The following is a 24727-nucleotide window of genomic DNA, read 5'->3' as shown; positions in this document are numbered from 1 at the left end:
AATCATGATGCATTGAGCAACTTTAAGTCTCACGTAAAGAGGCTAGCCTTGAGATTTCCAGCACATAAACCAATCATGTATATGGGATGACATCCAATCATGCAAGGCGCAAGGAGTTACATCCACACCAAGTATTTCACAACACCTAGAATGTCATATTGGATTTCATATCTTCGTATATTGTGTTACTTACAGTGTACTTATTCTTATGGCCTCACTTATGGTTTTGATTTATATTTGCAAGGATATGCTGATTCTGATTGGACAGAAGATCCTGACACCCAGTGTTCCCATAGTGGCTACCTCTTCACCTTGGACACGGCTTCCATTTCTTGGTCCAGCCGTAAGCACTTCTCCCTAGCTTGCTTGCTTGCTTTGCTTGTCTTGCTTACTTCCTATATTTATAGCATCCACACCTTAGCCATTTTTCTTCTTCGTCGACACCTAGTAATGGTAGGGATAGTATGCTTGTTTTGTAAAGATCTTGGGTTTGATCATCCCTTATCCCTCTCCCATTTGGGGCATGGATACTCAATAGGACAAAAATTGATTTGAAACCCTCGGTGTTAAATCTATTAAAACTACAAAGGCCTCCAAAAAAAAAGTTGATAGTTGATTACATCCGCCTTTGTAGGACTTCGTAGCCGATTGGGCAGCCGACGTGTACTCTTTGTCTGATGCCCAGGCCTCTTTGGGGTGATCACTTGGGCTCCCCTGGTAAGATAACTATCACCTCTGTAGTCTTAGTAGGCCACTCGGTAGCCGACGCACACCCTTCGTCCAATGCTCTAGTTGCTTTGGGGTGGGACTCTGCCTTGGGGTAAAAGATAAAGGGAAAAAAAGGGCTTGGCTGTCCTACTTCTCGTGGCACCGTTGTTGGGCTTGTGGGGGGGATATTGAGCTAAAAATGCATTAGCTTCACTTAAGCAGTTCTAAAACATACATAATTAGAGAAGAGACCTTGTTTATTTAAAAGAAATGCGTTCCTAGAGAGTGTTTGTATCCCATACGCACAAACCCACTTGGGAAGGCCCAAACTTTCTATAAATAGGTATACTACCATCCATTCAGTCTTAATGTTGTTTTTGCATGTTTCAAGTGTTTTTAGCTTGCTGCCCACACCCCGTTCGCTAAGGACATCGCAGTCCAGGTTGTCCATTGCAGTCTTCACTCATCTAGCGCCTATGTCCAGCCCTCCATCATTTTGTTGTTGTTTCCAGCCAAGTGATTGTTGTTGTCCACCCATCCAGCTGTCGAACAGCTTGCCACGTCAACATACTGCTGCGTTTGCAGGCCCCAGCTGCTACCCTACTAGTTTTCTTTCTTCAGCTGCTGCCATCGTCATCTCAGCCTGCGTTTGCAGATTTTCTTTATCCTCGGCTTGCATTTACAGCACACTCTCTCTCTGGACTGCTGTTTGCATTAGGTCCAGTCACACAAGCTACGCTCATTGTTTCTCTACACTTGGAGGCTGCCTTGCTGTGATTCAAGATCCATTCAGAGTATGGCACGCTCTCCAACTCATTACCCCCTACTCTGATCCTTGAGATAGAGAAGTTCGAGGTTCAATATTCATTCACTACATTGTGTGTTTGCTGCATGAGCATTGTATATTCAGTAGTCATATCACTTTATTCATTCTTTGTGTTCATTGTCTCTAAGTTACCCTAACCCTAATTGTATTTTTCTATTAGTCTATGCTTTGTCATACAGTGTTATTTGTGTTTCTGTGTTAGGGTATTTCTTCCCATGGTATCAGAGCCGAGTTCTCTGAGAGAAACCTAGACCTTGATCTGAAAGCTCTACACAAAAAGCAGGAACAATAGAAGGGCAGATGACTTCGAGTACTACTGCTGCACCACTTCTCACATCCAAGCTAAATCCATCGAGGAATGAGTAGGAGTGGGCCTCACAGCTTACTTCACAAGCTCCCGACATGGCCAGACAGACATTGGACTACCATGGAGTTCCACGACCTTACGAGATCATTGCAACTAAATACAATCTCATTTTGATGCATAAAGCCCAACATCAAATAAAAGGTACGTCTAAATTTCACCCTTTAGATTGAGTGCAGCAATCTATTGACCATGCAGGAAGGGCAGAATCCCCACTTAGGACTGGCCATCCGCAAGTAAAAACTGGCATAGAGTTTACTATATTGCCTTCATATTTATTCTCTCTGGTGCCAAGTATGTCTATCATTTTTTATTTTGTTAATGGTGATTCTCCTTTTTCTATTGTTATGGATGATGATTTTCATGATGAAAGACATATGCAAAACAATTTCTAGTTTATGAGTAATGAGGAAGATAGATATTTCTTTATGAACTCAAGACCAGGTAAGCATTTGAAACAAGAAACTGTGAGTATCCCTTTCCATCTTTTCCTTCAAACAATTTTGTTTTCAAAGGTTAAAATGAGGTAGGTGCATCTTCATTTCAATTTAATGCATTTAATGGACAAAAGAAACCCACATTATTTTCCACACAAGATTATACCCCTGTACAAGATCCCAACCCTTGCTTACTCACGGTTTCTTGTGCATTCAATGGGATCTTGTGCAATGGTTGGAATCCCAACCTGATCTTGCATTTGTTTCATACGAGGTCGTCCACTCATGGAAGTCTAGGAATACCTCCGCTATTGTCGAGTTGATACAAGGCTTAGTACCTGAGTTTCATTCTCAACTTTAGCATTTTGACTTAGCGTAAGAGCAAATGACTGATCGATATGCAGCTTGGGATAAGATCTGTCGAATAAATCTTCACCATGAGTTTCAGAACTTCAAAATCTCTGACCGGGACGACTTGGAAGTCAAGTTGGTTGATTATTAGTGTCTCCTTGCCAAATTCTCCACTATAGGGACTCCTAAGTCCTTTAACAATCATGTCACATTTTTTCTTAACAAGCTGCAGCAAAAATACTTCAATTTTTTACAGCAAGTAATTTCTCTGCCCAATTTATCCACATTCTATGAATTTCAGTATCAGCTATTATGTTATGCACAACTATTTGATCAGTTTTATATGAATAATTCCTCAAAGGGGGCAGCAAGAGAAGGGTAAACAAAATCAAACTCCAAATCAAAATCAAAATCAAGCAAGGACCACCAGGAAACTCCCAATCTCAACTTAAACTTGGGTGGCAGAATGTACCTAAGGAGAATAGGTATTGTCAACATTGTCAAAAGGCTGGTCATTTTGATAACAAGTGTCGATCAAAGGCAAGACGCACAGTACCAAAAGCCAAGTCATAGACCCTCGCCCCTCAATCGGGCAAACTCCATCAGGGGAGGCAAGGTAATGGCAAGCTATCTCAGTTGACAACATTCTCAACTCCAGAGGACTTGTCTAACTGGTCTGCAGAGGCCCACATCGTCTCCGTAGAGACATCCGATGTGAGTCTCGTCCACATCTATGAGTTGCCTCCCAATGAGGTTACCGCAAAGGCCGACTCATCACAACCGAGTACATCAATACCTATTTGGATTGTGGACAATGGAGCTACACATCGCATGACTTCTATAGAGGACATATTCTGTACCCAAGCCCCTCCAATCAGGGGAATCCGCATAGAAAACAACTCCTCGGTCAAGATCCAGGCTCAAGGTTGTGTTAGTTTTGCCACTGATAAGGGTTCGGATCTGGCTTTGCTGGACAATGTATGTCCCTCAGCTTGGGTTGAACTTGTTATCTGTTCAACAACTTTGTTTGTTGGGGTGAGCAATTTTCTTTACAGCGACCACCGTCGAGGTCCTTGACTCTGTAACTAGTTTAGTGATTGCTCACAGTGAGGCACAACCTAATGGCCTATACCACATGACCCATTTTTTTACCAAGCTGATAGCCGAGGGCTCCATGTTCCATAGCTTCTAAGCATTAGCCACATCTTAGAAAGCTACCAAACAATGAGCGTCTTTGGTGTTTCGATCAGGGAATATTGGCTATGACTCTCTTTATGAGTTATCTCGTCGTGAGATGGTTGAGGGCCTTCCTCGCTTGAAGCTAGCTCGAGATGTCTATAAAGCATATCAGCTCAAGAAGCAGCACCGTACCCCATTCCCTCAAGAGTCTACACATAGAGCTGAGACACATCTTAGATTGATTCACATTGGTCTTTGTGGGCTAACATCCACTACCGCCTTGAACGACGCGTTGTACTTTTTTTATATAGTGGATAATCATTCAAGATACATGTGGGTGTACTTCGTCAAGCAAGTCCTATGCTTTCACATATTTCTCTGCTTGGGTACTGCTGGTTCATAACAAAACAGTCGTCATGTTGGTTGCATGAGGAGTGATAGCCGTGGTGAGTTCATCTCTTACGAGTTTTCTGAGTTTCTACAGTAGCATGGTATCTTTCGTCAGCTCACCTCTACTAACTTCCCCTCTCAGAATGGAGTCATAGATCGTAGGAACCGGATAGTCATAGAAATGGCACATTCTATGTTGTTTGCAGCAAAGCTCCCTAAGCGCCTTTGGGTTGAGGTTGCTAACACTGTGATGTGCATCCTCAACCGGTGCCCAACTGCAGTTCTTCCTCAAAAGACCCCGTACAAGGCATTCTTTGGCTCTCGGCTGTCGTTTCCCATTTCAAAGTCTTCGGGTGTCATGCATACACACACGCGCGTCTAATAATAAAATAGGAAAGCTCACTCTCCAAGTTGATCTCATTATCTTTGTTGGATATTCCTCCGAAGCAAAAGATGGCCATTTGTTCTCGATCCTCAGACAAACAAGGTGATCGTTAGGAGGAATGTCATCTTTGACGAGAGGGATATTGTGCAATCCTCTGCACTAGATTCCAATCTGATTCCTCCTTTCACATCATTGGAGATCATGCCTACTAAGCCTTGTCTACTACCTGCTTTTGACCTACCTGCGGATTCTTCAACTCCCAAGTCCCCTATGCGAGACTTGTTACCTCATTGATACCAACAGCCCATGCGGGATTCGGGATCTTACCATTGGATTTCACTCCAGAGGGACCTAGAAGATATACTTGGCTTGCACCTCAAGCATCATTTGCGTCGCTCTTTACAACTAATTACATAGTGCATTCTGAGCCGGATACTTAGTAGGAGGCTCTTTAGTACCCTCAATGGGGAGAGGCCATGGAGAAGAAGCTAGAGGATATTCACCGAAATGAGACTTGGACATTGGTGGATCGTCCGAGCCACAAGAAAGTTATCTAGACGAAGTGGATTTTTAGGACCAAGCTAAAGGTTGATGGGACTTTAGACAAGTACAAGACTCGTCTTGTCATGCAAGGGTTTCGACAAAAGCATGATATTGATTATGAAGAGACCTTCGCACCTACTGCGCAGTTGACATCTTCTCAGTTATTACTCGCACTAGCCGCTCACCACAGCTGGCCGATACATCAAATGGATGTCAAGAGTGCCTTTCAAAATGGTTATTTGGAGAAGGAAGTCTATGTGGAGCAGCCACACCAGGATTTCCTTCTACAAAGCGGAGGAATAAAGTATTTCACTTTTTGCAAAAAGCTCTTTATGTGCTGAAGTAAGCACTACGGTCTTGGTTCCATAGGATGAACGACAGCTATATCTTGTTGTACATTGATGCCTTACTCATCACAAGGTCAGATTCTACTGCCATAGCAGAAATCAAGGCAAAGCTTAGTGCTGCATTTGAGATGATAAACCTCAATTTATTGTCTTACTTCTTGGGGATGGAGGTAGTTCGATCTGGGGGTTGTATTTTGTGTCACAGCAAAAGTGTGCACTTTAACTTGTGGAACATTTCACTACGGATCAGACACAGGCAATGGCCATGCCTCTCAATCCTACTGTCCACTTGTCGAAGGATACCCTAGGTCAACCCTTCGATGCACATACTTATAGGTCTGTTGTAGGGAAACTTCTTTGGTTAATTCATAATAGGCTAGACTTAGCTTACTCGGTCAGCATTCTGAGTCAGTATTTCACAACACCTAGGATGTCACATTGGATTGCATGTCTTCATGTGTTGCCTTACCCCGTAAGCACAAACCCACTTGGAAGAACCCAAACTTTCTATAAAAAGGTATGTTACCCTCCATTCAATCTTAATTTCGTTTTTGCAAGTTTTAGGTGTTTTCAACTTGCTGCCAACACCTCATTCGTTGAGGATATCACAATCCAAGCTGTCCATTGCAGTCTTCACTTATTTGGCATGTGTTTCCAGCCCTCCATCATCATTTTGTTGCTTTTTCCAACCATGCGACTGCTGCTGTCCACCAATCCAGCTGTCATCAACATGCCACATCAGCATACTACTGCGTTTGCAGGCCCCGGCTGTCGCCCTGCAAGTTTTCTCTCCTCCAGCTATCACCATTATCATCTCAGCATGTGTTTTCATATTTTCTCTCTTGAGTCCATGTTTGCAAACCTTCTCTCTCCTCAACCTACGTTTACAGCACACTCTCCCTCTAGACTGTCATTTGCATCAGGTCCAGCCATACATAGGCTGTGTTTATTGTTATTCGACACTCGGAGGCTGCCTTGTTGCCATTCGGGATCCGTTCGGAGTACGACACACTCTCCAGCTCATCACCCATACCCTGATCCTTCAAATACAGGAGTTCGAGGTTCAATATTCATTCCTTGCATAGTGTGTTTGCTATATGAGCATTGTATATTTAGTAGTCATATCACTTCATTCATTCTTTGTGTTCTTTGTCTCTGAGTTACCCTAACTCTAACAGTGTTCTTCTATCAATCTATGCTTTGTTGTACGGTGTTATTTGTGTTTTTGTGTTAGGGTATTTCTTCACAATCCCTGGATGTTGGAGTGTGCTGAAACCTGCAGAGGATGAACTTGTGGATAACCAGCCAAGTGTGGGAGAGGGCTATAAATAGCTATAAATAGCCAAACCTGGTTGACCAGCATAAAAACAATAAAATAATGCTGGCAAAAATAAACAGCAGGCTGCCCACCCCACTGGCCACTAAAAAAGAAATACAAGGCTGGAAATAAATCTCAGCCAGTGTGAACACACCTAAAACTAACTAAAAAAGAAATATATGTTTTAGAAAGAGCTGCCTCCTCCAACAGACTGAGTGTTAGAACTCCTAATGTCCCCATCTAACTCAGACTAGGGCTCACAGGTAGGAGATGATTGTGCATGATACACGTGACATGACTGCTAATAGTTTTCTTTTCCTTTCTTTGGGCAGCAATTGACCATTTTTCCACACCAAACGTCTCTCAAGCTGAGTGGACTACATGGCACTGTCATAGATGGGAATTGCTAGCATCATAGTCTAGTACTTTGCACGACCAGCTGCAAACATGTCATGGAGCTGCAAGATATGTTCATAATAGACTTTTGTAAAAATCTCGATGGTGATCATCCAAATTTGCTATGGAGATGGGAGAGATTTCAGGGTCACTCCGAGTGTAGCATCTTCTTGCACTTGGATCCACACAAGATCTAGCACTCCTGACCCCAAGATTGTATTTTTACAACAGCCCTTGTATTAGACAATTTGTTGTGGGTGGATAACTTGAATATTCTTTCGTTTGTATTTCATTGTTGGCATTTATAGTGCTTGTATTTGATTTGACTTCAAGGTACGGTTGTCCATAGAGTTTGTCTGTCATCCAAAAAAGAAAAACTCACACTGCCTATCTTTTAGAGGCTGATAATGGAAGAAACTCTTGGTTATGTATCCATACTGTCTATTAAAGCACTCTATGAATGTCCACCATCTGCATATTTATCAGTGAAATGGACTTGGGCAGTCCATAGTGTTTGAATACAGGATGATGAACAATCATGCCATGAGTATATCTTTATTGGATAAAATTAGGTTTTTTTATTATTTCCACAATGGTCCAATAGCATTGTTCCCCACTCAGGTTGTGCAATTCCATACTGAAATCCATAGTGATCTCTTGCTATCGTTCTAAAGGCCACGCAATAGTCTTAACAGATTATGCTGATTGACTTTGCTTATTGACAAGGCAATGTTCTTTGACACAGGCTTCAACATCAATTCTTAAATGGGGCCAGAAGAAATACCTCACATGACTACACTAGCTAGTATATGATCTTAACTAAGCCCATCTATATGTACTTCTTCCATAAGCCTTGTCTTGAGACAGCACAAATGATTCTTGTAGCAAAAGTATCCCTCTTTTGGAGCTCTCCTCTTATAAACTCTTCTTCTTCAGATGTTCCCTCATCCTCGAGTAAAAATAGGAGTCCCTTGTCTTTTGCTAATGAATGAGGAATATTATCCCCACCTACAACTGCATATACACAACCTTGAAGTCTTCTTGAGATCCATATTTGCTAGACAATTATGATCAATTAGCATGTGAAATCACAGAGATGGACCCAACTTGTGGATTTTGGGGATTTGTGCATTCTTCTAGATAATGCATCAGTGACATGTTTCTTTTCTCCTTGTATATGGGAGCAGGCAGGTTGGACAGATAGATCGCAGCAATGATAAGCAGGCCAGCACTGTTGATGGCAGGTAGGTCAAGTTGTTGGCCAAGCTGTCAAAAAATTTGATTGGATCGGCCAAGTGACAGAAACAGCTTGGACCTGCTCGTGACCAGTTCTAGACTCCTCTATACGGCCCACCTTTTCCACTTGTCAGTATGCAAGATTAGAGGAGACAAGAAGCTCTTTTCAGCTGTCCTACAGCAGGTTCACAGCAGTAAGGATCCTGGGCAGCAACCAACTGTTCAAAGGACTGAGATCGGATGGATGGATGGAAAATGGAAGCTGTGCCAATACTTTTCCTCACTCAGACACACAGTTTGTCTATTCCATCACTGCAAGAGTGCTGGAGAGAACTCTTCCACCAGGATTGGTGGTATTATATCATTGTGGCTGAGTTCTATGTATTCTTACTGCTGTAACAATGGGGCTTGAGGGTCATTTCCACTATAACTCAGGGTGTACATGGGTTGTTTCCACCTTTGTTCTCTCTTGCTCAGGGTGTACAAGGGCATCTCTGCTTTTGTTCTCTTAGACTCAGTTCTACCCCTTACGTGCTTTCTTACTGCCATAGTGACATAGTTGACAGTTACTTTGCTTTGGTTCTCTTTCATCTAGCATGTTGTCACAGCTTCTGGCATGTTATGGTTGGCTAACAGTAGCCGGATCATTCAGGCAAATGAGTTCATACTATTCTGTATACCGTAGTGTTTTGCTTTCCAGATCACGTTTGTTATAAGCACACGGATGTTGGTCTGGTTAAAAGTTGAAAGGTTATGAAACCTTACCTAATTGACTAAGTAGTCTTAGTGGAAAGAAAAGCAGTATCTGCAAGTTCAGCTGCATGTTGTCTATACGCTGGCTGTGCAGGTGAAAGGTGATGATATAGAGACTGTTGGATTCACCATCGCGCTTTCAGGTGACCAGAAGCCATTTGTGCCGCCTCACTAACATTTTTGAAGGTACCTACAACTGATGCCAGCTTCATCAATTAAGCACTGTGGCATACCATGTAGTGATAAGAGATATTTGCATGTAGGGGTGGCACGTACACACTGACTATTGTTAGGGTTAATATGATTAGATAATTCTCCCCTTGACAGCGGCCATCCAGGGAGGCTGACTGAATTTTTCACCTTAGCTAGTGATGCTTCTCGAATTTTTTATTTTCTGTAGAAAAGACAGAAGCAATTGCCTTTGCCCTCTCTCTTATTCCTGACCGATCAAAAAGTTGTGTACTCAAAAAAGATCTAGAGTTAGTGTGTGATAAAAATGCTTACATGATCAGACCAGGGGTGTGTGATAAAAATGCTTACATGATCAGACCAGGGGCAGAAGTGGGTTCGAGTGCTGTGTGTCTTTGTGGGTGAAGGTTGAGTGCATATGGTCTAATCAGGATGAACGCCTTGTTGTAATCGAGCATTGCCTTAGGAATACAAGTAAATTTTGCTTTTGAAACGAGTGTGAGGAGAGATGCATATCATATCGGCATGATGTCACCAAGTGGAACATATTTTTGTTTCCTAGTTGCCTAGCTCTCTTGACTGTCTCATTGAAGTCCTCCATTGCAAGTATTCCAATCAAGAGTGCCCTATTTCTTCAAGCATGAATTTCCAAGCCAAATAAATAAATAAATAAATAAGGGAGTGGCAACCAATGTATTAGTAACTTCTTCAATGCAACACAATAGACACAAAGTTCATTTCACACTTACATTTCAAAACTTAAGTGTGTTGAACATAATCAAGAGGCTTGTAAAACATAGTTTGCTTTTGTAAATGAGATTTGATGAGGTGACTAATCATCAAAAGTATTACTATTTGCATTGTCATTCACTTCATTATTTTCTCTACTTACAGCTTGACTCTTCCCTTTTTGCTTTCTTGATCTAAGGAAGGGTTGGATGTGTGATGTAACTACTCTTTTACCTATTAACAAATGCACTTTTCTTGGTCATGCACATGACTTCATAATAGATGTGCTACAATCCATCACAAGGCACATGCCCCTAAGTAAGCAAAACTCCACAAAACATTCTATGAAAGTGTGGCTCTCAATATAGATCTCCATTGAATCATGTATGACATATCAAATGCCTTTGATTTCCAAGGGCTTGGAAAAGGTGAGTGTTCTACATATTGAAGGTGTATGGTTGTGTACAACATCCATGTACTACAGACAACTATGAAGTGGTACATTGCAAACTCCAACACAAAGGCTAGTAGAATTATAGAAGGGAAAAGTGGAATCTTGATTTTTGGAATTAGATTTTCCTTTGAATGTTAGCGTGCACACTTGTATAACTCATACAACTTATGGTGAATTATAATATTTTGCCACATAATGTTGAGTTTAGACACCTAATAATAACACTTTATTCACCTACTAGAGATGCTTGTATGTATAGCACATTATGTATAATAACATTAATTAATATATATTAGCTCCTCATTTACAAAGAACCAATCATTTCTTGACACAAATCACCTACAATGACTAGTATAAGAAGTAGCATTACATGATTTAACCACATGAATGTAGCTAGCATCACTCCATGTTACACATGATTCTCACAAAGAGTATCAAAGTGCATATGCATCAACATTGATATGTGCTTCCTTCCAAATTAAAAGTTTTAAAATGACACATTTGTAGCCAAGGAAACCATTTTTATACTCCAAGTCTTTAGGCTTTCTTGGTATTAAAATTTATATGAATGAGTATGTAGATTAGAATTGTAACTCTAATAACAAAATCCCATCCTATGGTAATGCAGCTTGTAACAATGGCAATGCCTTGTCGGACTTTTGCTAGGGGTTGATTCTAATACATTGGCCTTATCACATGCACAAACTTGAGAGTGCTTTTTAGGGTATGCTTTCATTTTGTCTCCACATTCAACATAATGTCAAACTTATATAAGAGAACCTTAAGCTAGTGAGCATCTTCCAAGAGAGGCTCGATTACTTCTTTCTACCATGTCCCACTTTATAGGAGTACTCATTCCCCTACTTTCTTCTCTCTCCTTGCTATAGCCTAAAAAGTCTCATTGATTTCAAGCAACAAACTCCATCACATTATGGACATGATCAAGCAAGAAATAAGTGTGTTGTGTTGTATATATCACCTCTTAGCCTCACAAGGCCTATGCTTTGTTGATCAACTTCAATTGTATATGCAACTCATTTTCCATTTCCAAGACATGCTTTGACTTTATGTCAATCCTCCATAAGCAATTCTCAATCTCCCACTTAGGGATGCCATGCATTGGAGAAGGGCACATGCAACTCTCATTGCTTAGTAAGATTCACTATCTAGTAAGCACATGAAGCTACACAATATGGCCATTCTCACGCAAACCTATGAAGTATATCAAGCAATGCTTTTTGGCATCCAATTGATAAACCAAAGTGTGGATCCTAAAAAGTAGTGTCTAAGCTACCATTTGCAAGTTTCTCAAGGCATCCACTTGTTCATTCTACACTAGTCTTGAGAGTAAACATCCCACACTTAACAAGCATAATTGTACTTCTAGGACTCACAAGGTAGTTAAGCAACAATTGATGTGTACTTTGTCACAACTTTTCACAACTTTTCCCATTGAAAAAAGTGGTACATGTGAATGAGGCCATAAATGCCCTTTGTCATTCACATTTTACTTGTAATAATGACAACCCAAGTAGGGATATTACTATTGGTGCTTCACATCATGCCAAGAGTTTGAGGTTCTCTAGTGTCACAAAGCTATCAAGATCTCATTTCATAGTCTTGCTTCCCACTTTTATCACAAAGGTGCAAATCAATAATATGTGAACATTTGTGGAAGAAAGTTAAGAGGGAATTATCCTCCATATTTTACTCTCTTCAAGACATAATGACATACCTCTTCCAAGTCTCTAACCTCCTCATCTTTGAAATTTTTCAATCATCCTTGTCTAATGTAAGACTTGCTTTGCTCAAGTCTTTTAGTGAACCTAATTGACAAACAAGAAACAACGCTTAAAAATCCAAGTGATCCGATAATGAGGAATGAATACATCAACTCTTACATTGTACATGGAGTAGACCACCACATTTGATAGAATATGAAAGTTAAATAGAGCCTTTATTTGAGACTCAAATTCTATGTTGATTGCACCCCACCCAAGAATCCCTATGCATGCTCTCATTTGCCACATAAGTCTCTTCATTGTCACATAAGCCATCATGAATGTGAGCATCAGCATTAAAATTAAAATAGTATTCTATGCCTTTCTAATTGATCATTAACACAACAAGAAGTAATGTTGAATAAGGATTAAGAGCCATTCTAAACATGAATGTGTATCCAAAGCACATCTAAGTAATGATTACATGTAGTAAATAAAAGCATGTAGATTATGAAAATTATCGCTACAACCAAGATTTTAAATGTCCTAATTCAAGATAGCATCTTGCCTTATTTTAAGGTAACTTTCATATTGAATATACATGATAAAACAAATATTACAAGTCTTATTAGTTAACATGATTAGGTCAAATTATTGGTAAAACGTTTTATCTTAAGGTTATATTGACAATATAACCATTCTACTAGAAAAATAATAATTAGTAACTAAGATTGTATTCAATAGTCATGGCCATGGAGGCATTGTCATTAATCATTGCAATTCAAGGATTTCCTAATGACTGCAACATGACATATGCAATGGGCATTCATAAGTCATGTCAGTAATAATCTCACATAGTATTTGCATGTACCTTTAAACAACCAATGTTGGGTTTTTAAGGCTTCCTAAATATTATGACTAACATTGATTGTTCAATGTGCTCCTCTTAAGAGTAATTATGTTTAACTTTTGAGAACATAATGGTGGCATATTGGAGTAAAATGCTAGAATGTACAGGGGATATATATAGACACGCCTTTTTGGTAAGTGCAAATGTAAAAGTTCCATTTTAAACATGATCTTGTTTTTTTTCTATGCACGCTTGATTTTTAGCTTGATAAGTATCCGACTTGACATTGTATGGAATTGAGAAACCTCTTCCTATTTTGCTTTTTGACTTCTCTCAAAGTCCCAACTTGGACAATGGAAAATCAAATCATTATCCTTGGGTGGGAGGTAGATCACAAGCTAACGCCCTTTGTCTGCTAAGAAGCTTTCTTGAAAATTAGCTATGGCACTTTGAATGAAGCTTCAACTTGCAAGAGAAACCTTTTCTTTTGGATCCATTTGGATTGAAGTAACCATCAATGAAAGTAGAGCCAATACCAATTTTGTATAGCCAAGAAGAATATTTACTTGACCTTAAACATGTATCACATGATATACAAGATTGTGTAAATAGTCAAGTGGAGATAACTATTGAGGATGGTAATGATGATACTAGCACACTAGCATGCAAAAGTATCTTTAGAGTGATTATAGACCTCTTATACAGCCCTACATGTAGCAAGACAAAGCACAAAGACAATAATACAAGGATAGGAGCTCACATTATCTTATGATGGGTGCATTGCATTTGAGTTTCCACCTATTTGTTTAGAATGTCTATAATGAAGTTGAAGAATTATTCTCAAATAAAGTGTGTGGTATGGATCGATTATTGTTCTTCTAGAGTGCTTTAATTTAGTAGATGTGTTGTCATCTCAACTATATTAGGTTAGATTCCTCTTTTTGGTGTAAAAATGCATTTTTTAAATGAAACACATTGGAGAGGAACATTGAAGCAACATAAGTATTCATTAGTTCACTATTGACTTTGGCAGCCTCGCATGTCACTATTGTGCTCAAACACCTATATGTGTCACTATTGACTTTGGTAGCCTCACATGTCACTATCATGTTCAAACACCCATAGGTGTATTCCACTTACATATGCACTTTCATCTACAACCAAATATCATGCATTTTCATTAAAGACCAAATTCATTAGCGACTCAAATATCTACTTGATGGTGGATTTGGACCAATTTAGATGTTATGTAATGTTCAATGATTATCTCAAAAATGGTTATCAAGAATATTTAAAGGATTGATTCACATGAATAGGATTCTAGAGTGATAATGTATAGGTATTTTGAAAACCTATATTTAAATTATTCTTTATCGATAGAAATTCATGATGGCAAAGTACAATGGGGATTAAATTTTGGATTTTCAAAATTACTCAATTCTTGATATGAGGGGATTTAATTGTTGAGCTCTTCATTAGCATTTCAATTCCTTGATCCATTTAGAAGTTTGACTTCTAGATCAAGATTTATGCTCATTTGAAGTTCTATCCAAAGTTTAGGATTTTGTGTGTGCCTTCTTTGCTTTTTGGGCTTTTTTGGAAGACCATGCTTTAGTTTTTCTCTCTCTCTCAATCCACATGATCTTCTAAGTCTTAAACCAATCCCTCAAAACTACACCCAACCTCAAAAGCCTTGAGAAGTGAGAGGTTGAGTGTGGGGTATAGAAGGCCAATAATAAAAGAAATCAAAGTTTTTATTCCTTGTTTTTTGCTATCTTGTAGAAACTCTACCATAAATCATCAAAGTTTTCTCTTTTTACTCGACTAAGCCAATTGGAGATCATCAACCAAGGAGATTACATGACTACTCACTGTCACTCAATATTACCATCGTGAGGGCCACACTCAAGGAGGATGTTGCAAACACCAATATGGATGCCACTAACCTCATCTCTTTAAAAAAATGATCAATGTGCAAAACAACCAAATTATCAAAGCCTTGATTAGGAATCATTGTATTATATTAGTTGAATAAAAGTGAAATTGTTTGTTGTTTGGAGAAAATGATGTTTAATGAAGCAACAAAATGTGCATTCTTAAATTATTTTTATAGGATGCTCAAATATTGAGAATATTATCCCTTCTTTATTGACTTCCTTCCTTATGTTGATGGATCCACAGATAGGTAATACCCAAGGTGGTATCACACCTTGGAGGATAACAATCACTAATGTTATGATAATTTATTATTTTACTACTATGAAAATATGTTGTTACAGTTTTCGTTCATCTATTTACCATGCTTATCTACTTTGTAGATTTTCATTACTCTATTTGTCATATTATCTACTTTGTAGATTTTCATTACTCTATTTGTCATGTTATAGTGACTTTGCACATGTACATACATGTGACATTGATTGCATATGCCTGGTGGATAGATGGCATGGAATCAATGTGTTTGGCATTTTCGATGAGAGAAAAATATTATATAGATTTATGCATATCAATTATATTTTATCAAAGGAGCATATTTTGGTAGTACAATTATCATAGTTTTGGGTCCTTTTATTGCTCAGCTTTATTTGTATGCTTATGTGTGAAACTATTTTATTATTGTTGTAACCATTATACTAAGGCCCAAAGGCAAGACAATTTTTATAAAGAAAGTTTAGATTCATTAGATAGGTTCAAAAAAATTATTAGAAAAAATCATGTTGTTCATATAGAGAAAGCAAGAAACCCAAAAGGATGCTTTTCATGATGTTTGAGCATAAAAGGCCAAGCAAAACAAATTTATAAATACATGCATGAGAGAGGGAGGTGCATGCATCGGGGGAGATTGTACCCATTCTCTTATCAACCATTTGTCTCAATTTCTCTCTTGCCTATTCATGCTCGTGCAATTTTTTTATTAAAGTAATAAATTTTAGTGAAGGAGAACCATTTGAGGGTGAACCATAGTCATCACAGATGGGGTAGACCAAGTTGCTAATTCGCTAGTAAAAACAATAATTGATTGACAATGGGGTGAATCAAGCTTTTAGTTTTGTTAGAGTTTTTAATAATAGCTTTCCCAATACTGTGGGCATAAACAAGGATGGTGATAAAATACCATCCTAATGCACAATGTCACCTAGAGAGGCTAAAGGGATGAATGTTGGATCCAAGGAGGACAATCATCCAAGTCAATATCTTACCAACTACCTAGCATGAGATGTGTGATCCCTCGAGGCATATGTAATTGATGGGATTGCAAGCCTGAATCCTAAGTTATCAACAAAAACAAGAATCACTCTCATTGTGGAGGCAAATTGAGTTGCTAATTAGGTGGCATTATTTTTGTTTTCTAAAATGCACTAAATGAAAAGCTTATTTTGCTAATGAAAGAATTTTAATGCATTGTTGATTGATGTGTTGTCCTTAAAGGATCATGTACTAAACCTTGTGTAGCAAGTTAGTTTGGTAGCAAAATTTTCTTCGTTAACTAAAGTCTTCTACGTGTGGTGGGTGGAAAATGGTTGGATGAAAGTCCTAACAACCCTATCCTAGGGATGAGCAGACTTGATTAGTTGGGTGGCTTTCTATATTAGTAGGATTGAACCCAAATCAAAATTGCTTAAGGGGAATGGAGTTACTATGCTATAACAAAGGGGTTGATGTCTTGCTCCTCGTTTCACACTCTCTTGAAGTAAGTGAAGTGTTGGTTATTGTCGTTCATCACAGACTACCAAGTGGTCTCTTCTTAAGGGGGTTGATGTCTTGCTCCTCGTTTCACTCTCTTCTTGAAGTAAGTGTAGTGTTGCCTATTGTCGTCCATCGTAGACTACCAAGTGGTCTCTTTACAAGGGATGTTAGTCTACTCTCTTTCAGATGACCTTAGAAGTTTTTAGACCCTCAAGTTTGATCCTTTTGGGTTGATGCTTGGCTCCATATCATAGACTCGAAGATCACTCAATAAGCTAAGTTGATGCATATCCTACATGGTGGTTCAGAAGGTATTGCTCATGGAGGCATGTCCAAGCAACTATTGAAGGTTTCTTCCTCTATCCTAGCTAGGGGTTGGTACTGTTAGGGGTAAAGGCGCCTCCGCCTAGCCGCTCGTGTATTACTACACTGACAGTACCCGCCACTACACACTGCAGGTGGCGGGCACCCGTCACCGTCACTTTATTCTTTATTCTTTTAGGGACAATTTGAATAGAGTAAGGCCTGGTCACACATTGTGACTGTTGGAGTTCCCATTTATGTGTCTCTCTCTTCTTGCTCTTTCTCTCCGCCATAGCTCACTTCCAAGCATGCTTCGATCCTTCTCACCTTTCATGTACCTTATAAACAATGGCAAAAGTAGATGTGCTATCCACTTAGATCACCATGAGCTCATGAAACTTGTAGAGTGGATGTCAGTAAGTTTGAGGAAAAACTTGTTTCTCATGTGAAGCTCAAGCATTTTACCGCTCCAAAAAATCATGAGTAGTGTTGTTGAGGGTGTCACATTGAATATGCTTGTCAATTATAGGTTTTTGGGTTTTGGGAAGGGAGGAGCTAAGAGATTGGGGATGAAGAATTTGGAAAAATACTTGGATATGCTATTCCATTGGCGAATGAAGAGAAATGTTTAGATCATGTCAAAAGAGTTGAAATCTTGACTTCTAAGGGATTAGAGCTAATTTAATAAATAAAAAGTAACTGCATGACGCCCGTTTCCTACAATGTACTATATCTCACCAAATTGGGTATTAATCACCAACCTCACGACTTCAAACTATGTTTGAAGGGCCCTAAAAGTGGATTAAATTTGGTAAATAAGATGAGACTGATGGAAACCTTCAAGAAATGTGGCTCCAATTTGGCCATCTCCACAAGATGAAAGATTGACCCACCATATCAATTTATGTGAACAACCCATGTGTAGAAACCCATGAAGATTGTAGCATGTGAGTTTGAGATGAAAGGCAAGCTCACACAAATAGAATTATAGCGGATGCTAAATGATACAGTTCAAAAGCAATTATAGGAAAAACTTGAGTCGAGAGGTTTTATGAGTCGAGAGGTATCATGGGTCGAGAGGTTTTATGGGTCGATACCCTAAACATGCTTTTTTTAGTGAGGTATTGATATTGACCTCGTAAACATGGGTGGATTGATTAGGTATCATGGCATCATTTAGGTTCTCAGTTTCTTTGTCAAGTTGATTTTGGGATATTTGTTCCGACAACAAACATCTCAAAAACCAAGTAACATAGAGTGATCATCAATGTGCCCTATAAATGTTGGGCCTTCTTGTTATGAGGGAATTTCCTATTAAGAGAGAGAGAGAGAAAAAAGTTATGTTCCTTGCCTATAGATGTTATATACACAAGTCCATGCATCAAGTGGCACTCATAAAGGTAGAGTTGTTTCATACACTTTGTAGGTAAAAATGCCATGTGCCTCCATAGATGATAGTCTTATTGTTGCATAAGGGATAAACAGGATTCTCAATTTGAAGAAAGTGATGTGATTGTATAATGTATGCATATTGGCAAAAAAAAAAAAAAAAAAAAAGGTTCAATGATGAGTGTGATTTTCTTAGCAAGAGATTTATCACTCAAGTACGCTCTAGGAATTTTTTATAAAATCAACAGTTGACTTCAAAAGCTTTAGACTTGACAATTACTTTTCCCTTGTAGTGCAAATGGGAATTCTAGATTCAATAAGTTGTGTGTGTGTGTGTGTATATATATATATATATATATATATATATATATATATATATATATATATATATATATATATATATATATATATATATATATATATATCAACAGTTGACTTCAAAAGCTTTAGACTTGACAATTACTTTTATATATGATTTTCAATATCCATAGATTTGCTGGAGCTACAATAACACTAATTGGTTCATTTTCTACTAGTTTGACAATGCTCTGATGTCCACTATTTTGATGGTTCACTTCACCTCCCCACAATCCCCCACTTTCACCATGTTTCTCATGAAACATCTCTTGAGCATTGCCCTTTACTATATATTCTTTTGGAACAACTTGCTCTTTAGATTTCAACATTTCCTTGACAAGTTACTATTGTTGTCATCTATTTCTTCTTCCTTTTATTGCAACATTTACAAGATTTTAACAAGATTTTTGCAAGATTTACTAAGGAAAAAGAGGAATTAAATAGGCTCTAGGATTTTTAATTGCAATTTACTTCTTTAGGTGTGACTAACGTGTTTGGCACCTGCTTCTCTGTAGCTACACAATACTACATTTCCCTCAATATTGATTTCCTTGCAATAGTAGTTGAAGTATTCACCTTTCCTCAATTGCCAAGTTTGCCTATTTCATCCTTCCCTTCTCTATTTTTTAAGTACACTTTCCACAACAAAAATTTAGACACCATTTATTATATGTATTTAATAGTAAGAAGTAAGAAGTGATACAATGATTTTGTCCCTACAAACACAACTCAACTCAATTAGACATTATATCATATCTCAAATGACTCTAGCACAATGGAGCCAAGCATGCATAGCTTTTTGAAGGAAGAAAAAAACTATTCACATAGCCAAAGCATGTGAATGTTATAATTAGACTATTATAAAAGACACATGCTATTGATGAAACATGTGGCCCAAGAGTCATATTGTAAGTCCTGTCACTCATTCCAATCACATTTCTATTCTTGCCACGCATAGTTATAATGTTCAAATTATTTCTAATATGCCTATTATACCGATAAATAATAACAAAAATACTAGCAACAAATAGTATTATTATTATACATCAACAAAGTTTTAGCATTCCTAGTTCAACTAAAATATTGTCAATGTGTCCATTGTTGCTATATTGTATCCTTTTTTTCTTCATCCTCCTCACTCCCGATCCCTTTTTTCTTCATCCTCATCCTCACTCCCAATTCCTTCTTCTATGGCCTCATGGGTTTGTCTTATTCTTCTTAATGGTCACATAGCTCAAAGCACAAATTGGAGCATGAGATGGAACGAGTAATGGATTACAATATCTACAAGCTAGAAATGCAATATACCAAGTCATTAAACATGGAGATTTTTAATGAGGCCCTCGTGCTTTGACAAATAATATCAAATATGGACCCATTTGATGTACAAATGTTAGTCAATGTAAGAATAGATTACACATATGGTATAGATGTTAAACAATGTAATAGTAGATTACACATATTGGACTAAGGTGCCACCCATCCTCTAATTAATGATAAGCCACACCCATGTAGGAAAATAAGTAAAAGCCTTCTACTTTGGCTTTAGAAAATAAACCCACATACAAGGTGAATCATCATTCACGAAGTAGCATATACTACTACAAACTAGTCAAAAACTATGTGGGTCACTAGCCACTAAGGTCAATGTGAACCAATCAAAGTGTCCCTTTAGTGAGATGTTAGGCGCATTGTGGAAATAGTTCTAACCTTGTTTGCTTGACTCTCACAGCCTATAGAGATGTCCAAGAGGATGGTTCCATAAATGTTCCAAGCTAGAGGGGCCTCAAGTCGAGCGTGTGCATCCACCGAAACTTTGATTTCTCAAAACAAAGCTTGGACAAAAACTCAAACATATAGTAGAAGCCATTTGAATGAGGAGTGTGATGAGCCACAATCAAAGTTACAAACTCATCAATGAGCTCAATTGAGTCACTAGTGAAAAAGATGGCTTGTTCTAGCTAGCAAAGCTAACTAACCAAAAGTAAATTGACCCCCAATTAAACAGTGTCAATCCTCACTCGATATTAGTCCTATTAAATGTTAAAGAGAACCAAATTAGCACTTTGAATTTTGACATTGGATTTATTACCAAATCAAACATATCCACTCCAGGGTTTTGGTAGCATAAAATTTTCACATATGGGATCATCATATAGTGGGTAACACAACTATTGACAATTTATGGTTTGGATGGCTATAAGGGTAGAGAGGGGTGGGCCTCAATTAGCTACTTGGGTAGTTCAATAATGCAAGCCATAATAATTCTCAACATAGAGGCTACTTGGCTCAAGGAGTGAGATCCATCGAAGGTCCAACTAACGAGCTAGGCATATCCTCACAATTTTGAAAATGTTTTGACAAAAGCTACATTACTAGCAAGGCTAGCATTTTGCCACTTGGTTGCAATGAGTCAAAACTCATTGCGAGTGCCCATGGTACTATACCTAGATTCTCCCCACTCAATGTAGTGTATGCTATGGGCCTCTCATTCAACTTGCACAATACGATTGTTATTTACTTATTCGCATGTAGACGTTAAGGTTATTTGCAAACACATAAACAAGTTACTTCTTTCCAAAATGTGGATAATATAGCAAAAAAGTGAAAGCTCCCTAAAAAGAGGAACTCCCTTTCCATATCATTGGTTGTATGCTTCTTTACTCCTAGGCTTAACAAGAAGCAATAATGGCAAATTAAAGAGAAACCACAATGTAGACATACTCTTATATTCTCAAGTAATAAGGAACACATAAAGGCTACCAAAGAACAAAGGAGACCATCTTCTTTGAACAATGGGCAAGTTGTTTTTTCCATCTTTCTTCTTGCTCTTGAATTCGTTTTCATCTTCCTCCATAGTTACAAGAATGTAACTTCTTTATTGAAGATTGACTTACTAATTGTTATTTAAAAATTACAAGCTTCTTATTTTGAAGTTCCTTTTTGAAAATCGTAAGGTTTTTTTAAAAGGATATGCTACAAGAACACATCAAACACATATGCATGTCTATTGGCACATTATGAGATATGTTTATAGACAATTCTTTTGCAAGTCATTAGACCAATAAATGGATGTCATTTTAAATGTATAGAACCATGATGTTGCAAACTATATACCTACATTGTGTCTATATGCATGTGAGTATGACTATCATTGTGTGTATTCCGTCATGCTAAGAGGTAGACTTAAGCTTCACACACCATAGCCTTAGGGTCTAAGATCCAGGGTTGGCTAAACATGCTAAAGATAAGATAAAGCTAAGCACAAGCTACATTAGGCTATGCCACATCTAAGTCCTAACATAAATCTATCCCTATGCCTAACATGACTCCACCTAGCCTATCCCAATTATCCCTAAGCCATACTAATCCTAGCCCAATCTAACCTAGACAGCCTACACATATATAGGTAAGCTTGGGTTGGGGCAAGCTAGCCTTAGCATGGGTAGAGCTTAGTTTAGCCTAGCCTTAGCATATGCCCTAGCCTCAACACCCACCACATAGTTTTCAACACAAATCTCTCACAAGAGAGCAATCAAAAGACGCTATGAATTATCACATGCATACACTATTTTGAAGGGGAGTGTTCATGTCCAAAAGCGGGCCATCAACTTGAAAGTCCTTTAAGGTACCTCATAGTCAAACATTGGGCTATCTCGATTCTCCCAAACTACTTTCGTACTCAATATATGCATGGTTCGTATTCTATTGAGGTCAAATTTTAGGAACTTACAAATTCAAACTCAAGATGATCCTACACCCCTAATGTTTCAAAAAAAGGCAATGTGCACACATTTATCAAAGCATACACTTCATTCAATTACAACACTCCTTGTTTACATCAATCACCACTCCATTTTTTACAGTGTACTTACAGTGAATATTATCATGTTCACTTCTTTACAAGAGCTAGACAACATTGTAAAACAACCCACCATTACGTCGAAGAACCCTCTGTGTCAAGTTGGGGACTCATTGCCTTCAATGGCAATGAAAAAGTAGAAGCTTAATAATGAAATACGCCAATCATGTTCAAATTCACACACATGAATCTTAGAAAAATTTCCTTCAAACACTTTAACAATACTTTTTCATTGATTAGAAAAAATCTCATGCACGAGTCCAAAATGATTGGAATAGAGGATTTTCAAAGAAATTACACAATGATGATTGCCAATGGTCAAAATCATATGCTACAAACCCAACAACAATAAACCCATAAAGACAATGATTCAAGATCAATTCATCTAATCTATCACTAAGATAATAGTGAACTAACTTTGAAATTTAGAGTAAATGATCAAAAAGCAAAAAGATAATACCATAACTAATTCAAGATTTAATATACTAACATTGAGCTAGACGCACAATCAAGATTACCATTGTAAACACTTACAAAAAGCAAGTAAAAAACTCAATTTGGTTTTAACGCAAAGCAAACATCCAAGAGACGCATGCCCAAGCATACACCTACTAGAGAGTCAATACGCCTACTAGAGAGTCACACACTAGGTGGTACTTCTAGCTTTAAGAGGCCGCACAATTATAATTGCATGACAATACTCGTCCAATTTATGGCATTTTGTCCGATTGATGGCATGGATTGCAACTACATTGAAATCCATTCATACCTATAGATAGCAAAACATGTCCCAAAGGCTGCTATTTATTATTATTCACATTAAGAAAGAATGCACACAACATGAGTTTTGAAAATCATCAATCTCCATCCAAAACTACCATAATGGAAATTAACAAGCCAAAAAACAAAAAGAAGAATAACCATCAATCACCATTACGTAGTGCACATATACAAGCACTACCTCAATTCCTCCAATACTACGATTGCCCAAAACTGCACTTAAAATCTAAGATTAATAGCTATAGCTTACACCAAATAAATCAAAGAAGATAAGAAACCCATAATAATACTCTATTTTTGTTAATTTCCTTGCTTATCTATACAGGATAAGGAAATGTAGAATGGAATGTGACTAGAGACAATTCTTGCTCTAGTGAAAGTTATGGTCGGGGAGTACCTTGAAGCATCTGGAAAATAAAAAGTAAAACACTTTTGAAAACATCACCAACTCATGTACTTGGATGGTATCTCATCTAGAGGTTTCAAGTGAATCAATTCCTAGAATGTTTAGTGTTAAAAGATTTCTGTTTTCTAGTGCAACACATTTGGATGGTGTCTCACCTACACATTTCACAAGTGAATCACTTCTAAAACGTGAACCATAAAAACATTACCATTTTTAGTAGTGGTAGGTACATCGAAGCACCTTGAGAATAAAAGGCAAATCGCCTATAAAAGCATCGCAATCTTAGCATACTTAGATTGTATCTCATCTACAAGTTTCAAAGTGAATTAACTTCTAAGAAAGTGAACTATGAAAACATTTCCATTCTATTAGCACAAGCTGCCCATATCCACAACTACCATCAACTATTGGAATGGAATCTAATTTGCCAAGTGATCTTTCTAATATCTACACAACCCATTGGACTACATACCACAAAGGAATAGACCACAATCCTCTAGCTTGATCCCTTATACTCTACAGAACCTGTGGTCTAACACATCCAAAGTTTTCAAAGACTAGCTAGCTTATCATCTGAATGAAGAAAGTCGCATATCTGAGGTACTCAGATCAAATGTTTGGAAGTATGATTCACCAACCACTACGTGGTCCACTGCAACACTGAAGTACTTTTTCCCAACATCTTACATCATTTACCTCATGCATTCATAATGCATTTCTAAGATAAGGATAAAATCAAACAGCTCAAACCGAAAACCCAAATGCTT

At 38.0% G+C, this 24727-nt stretch overlaps 1 protein-coding gene across 7 annotated transcripts in view; it reads left to right on the top strand.

Annotated features, from left to right (window-relative positions):
- Positions 1-15228, top strand: part of LOC148018485 (protein-S-isoprenylcysteine O-methyltransferase B-like) — a 92033-nt gene extending 76805 nt beyond the window's left edge. The window contains exons 5-6 of one of the 7 annotated variants that reach the window (XR_015687692.1): positions 1737-2042; positions 7181-7894. Coding sequence is in view for 1 of the 7 variants with exons in the window: in XM_087661757.1 (XP_087517883.1) it covers positions 9328-9408 (81 nt within the window). In the remaining 6 variants the exon portion in view is untranslated. Of the gene's footprint in view, positions 1-1736; positions 2043-7180; positions 7895-7989; positions 8410-8431; positions 9181-9327; positions 10202-14958 lie in introns of those variants that run through there. The other 6 variants (XM_087661757.1, XM_087661758.1, XM_087661761.1 and 3 more) reach the window with 6 other exon arrangements.
- Positions 15229-24727: the final 9499 nt, after the last annotated feature.

This window comes from Lygodium microphyllum, chromosome 21, assembly GCF_053477565.2.
Source record: "Lygodium microphyllum isolate KBCC chromosome 21, Lygodium_microphyllum_v1.1.10, whole genome shotgun sequence".
NCBI classification, from domain to species: domain Eukaryota; kingdom Viridiplantae; phylum Streptophyta; class Polypodiopsida; order Schizaeales; family Lygodiaceae; genus Lygodium; species Lygodium microphyllum.
The sequence above is the reverse complement of the archived record's forward strand: the minus strand, read 5'-3'. Positions and strand labels throughout refer to the sequence as shown.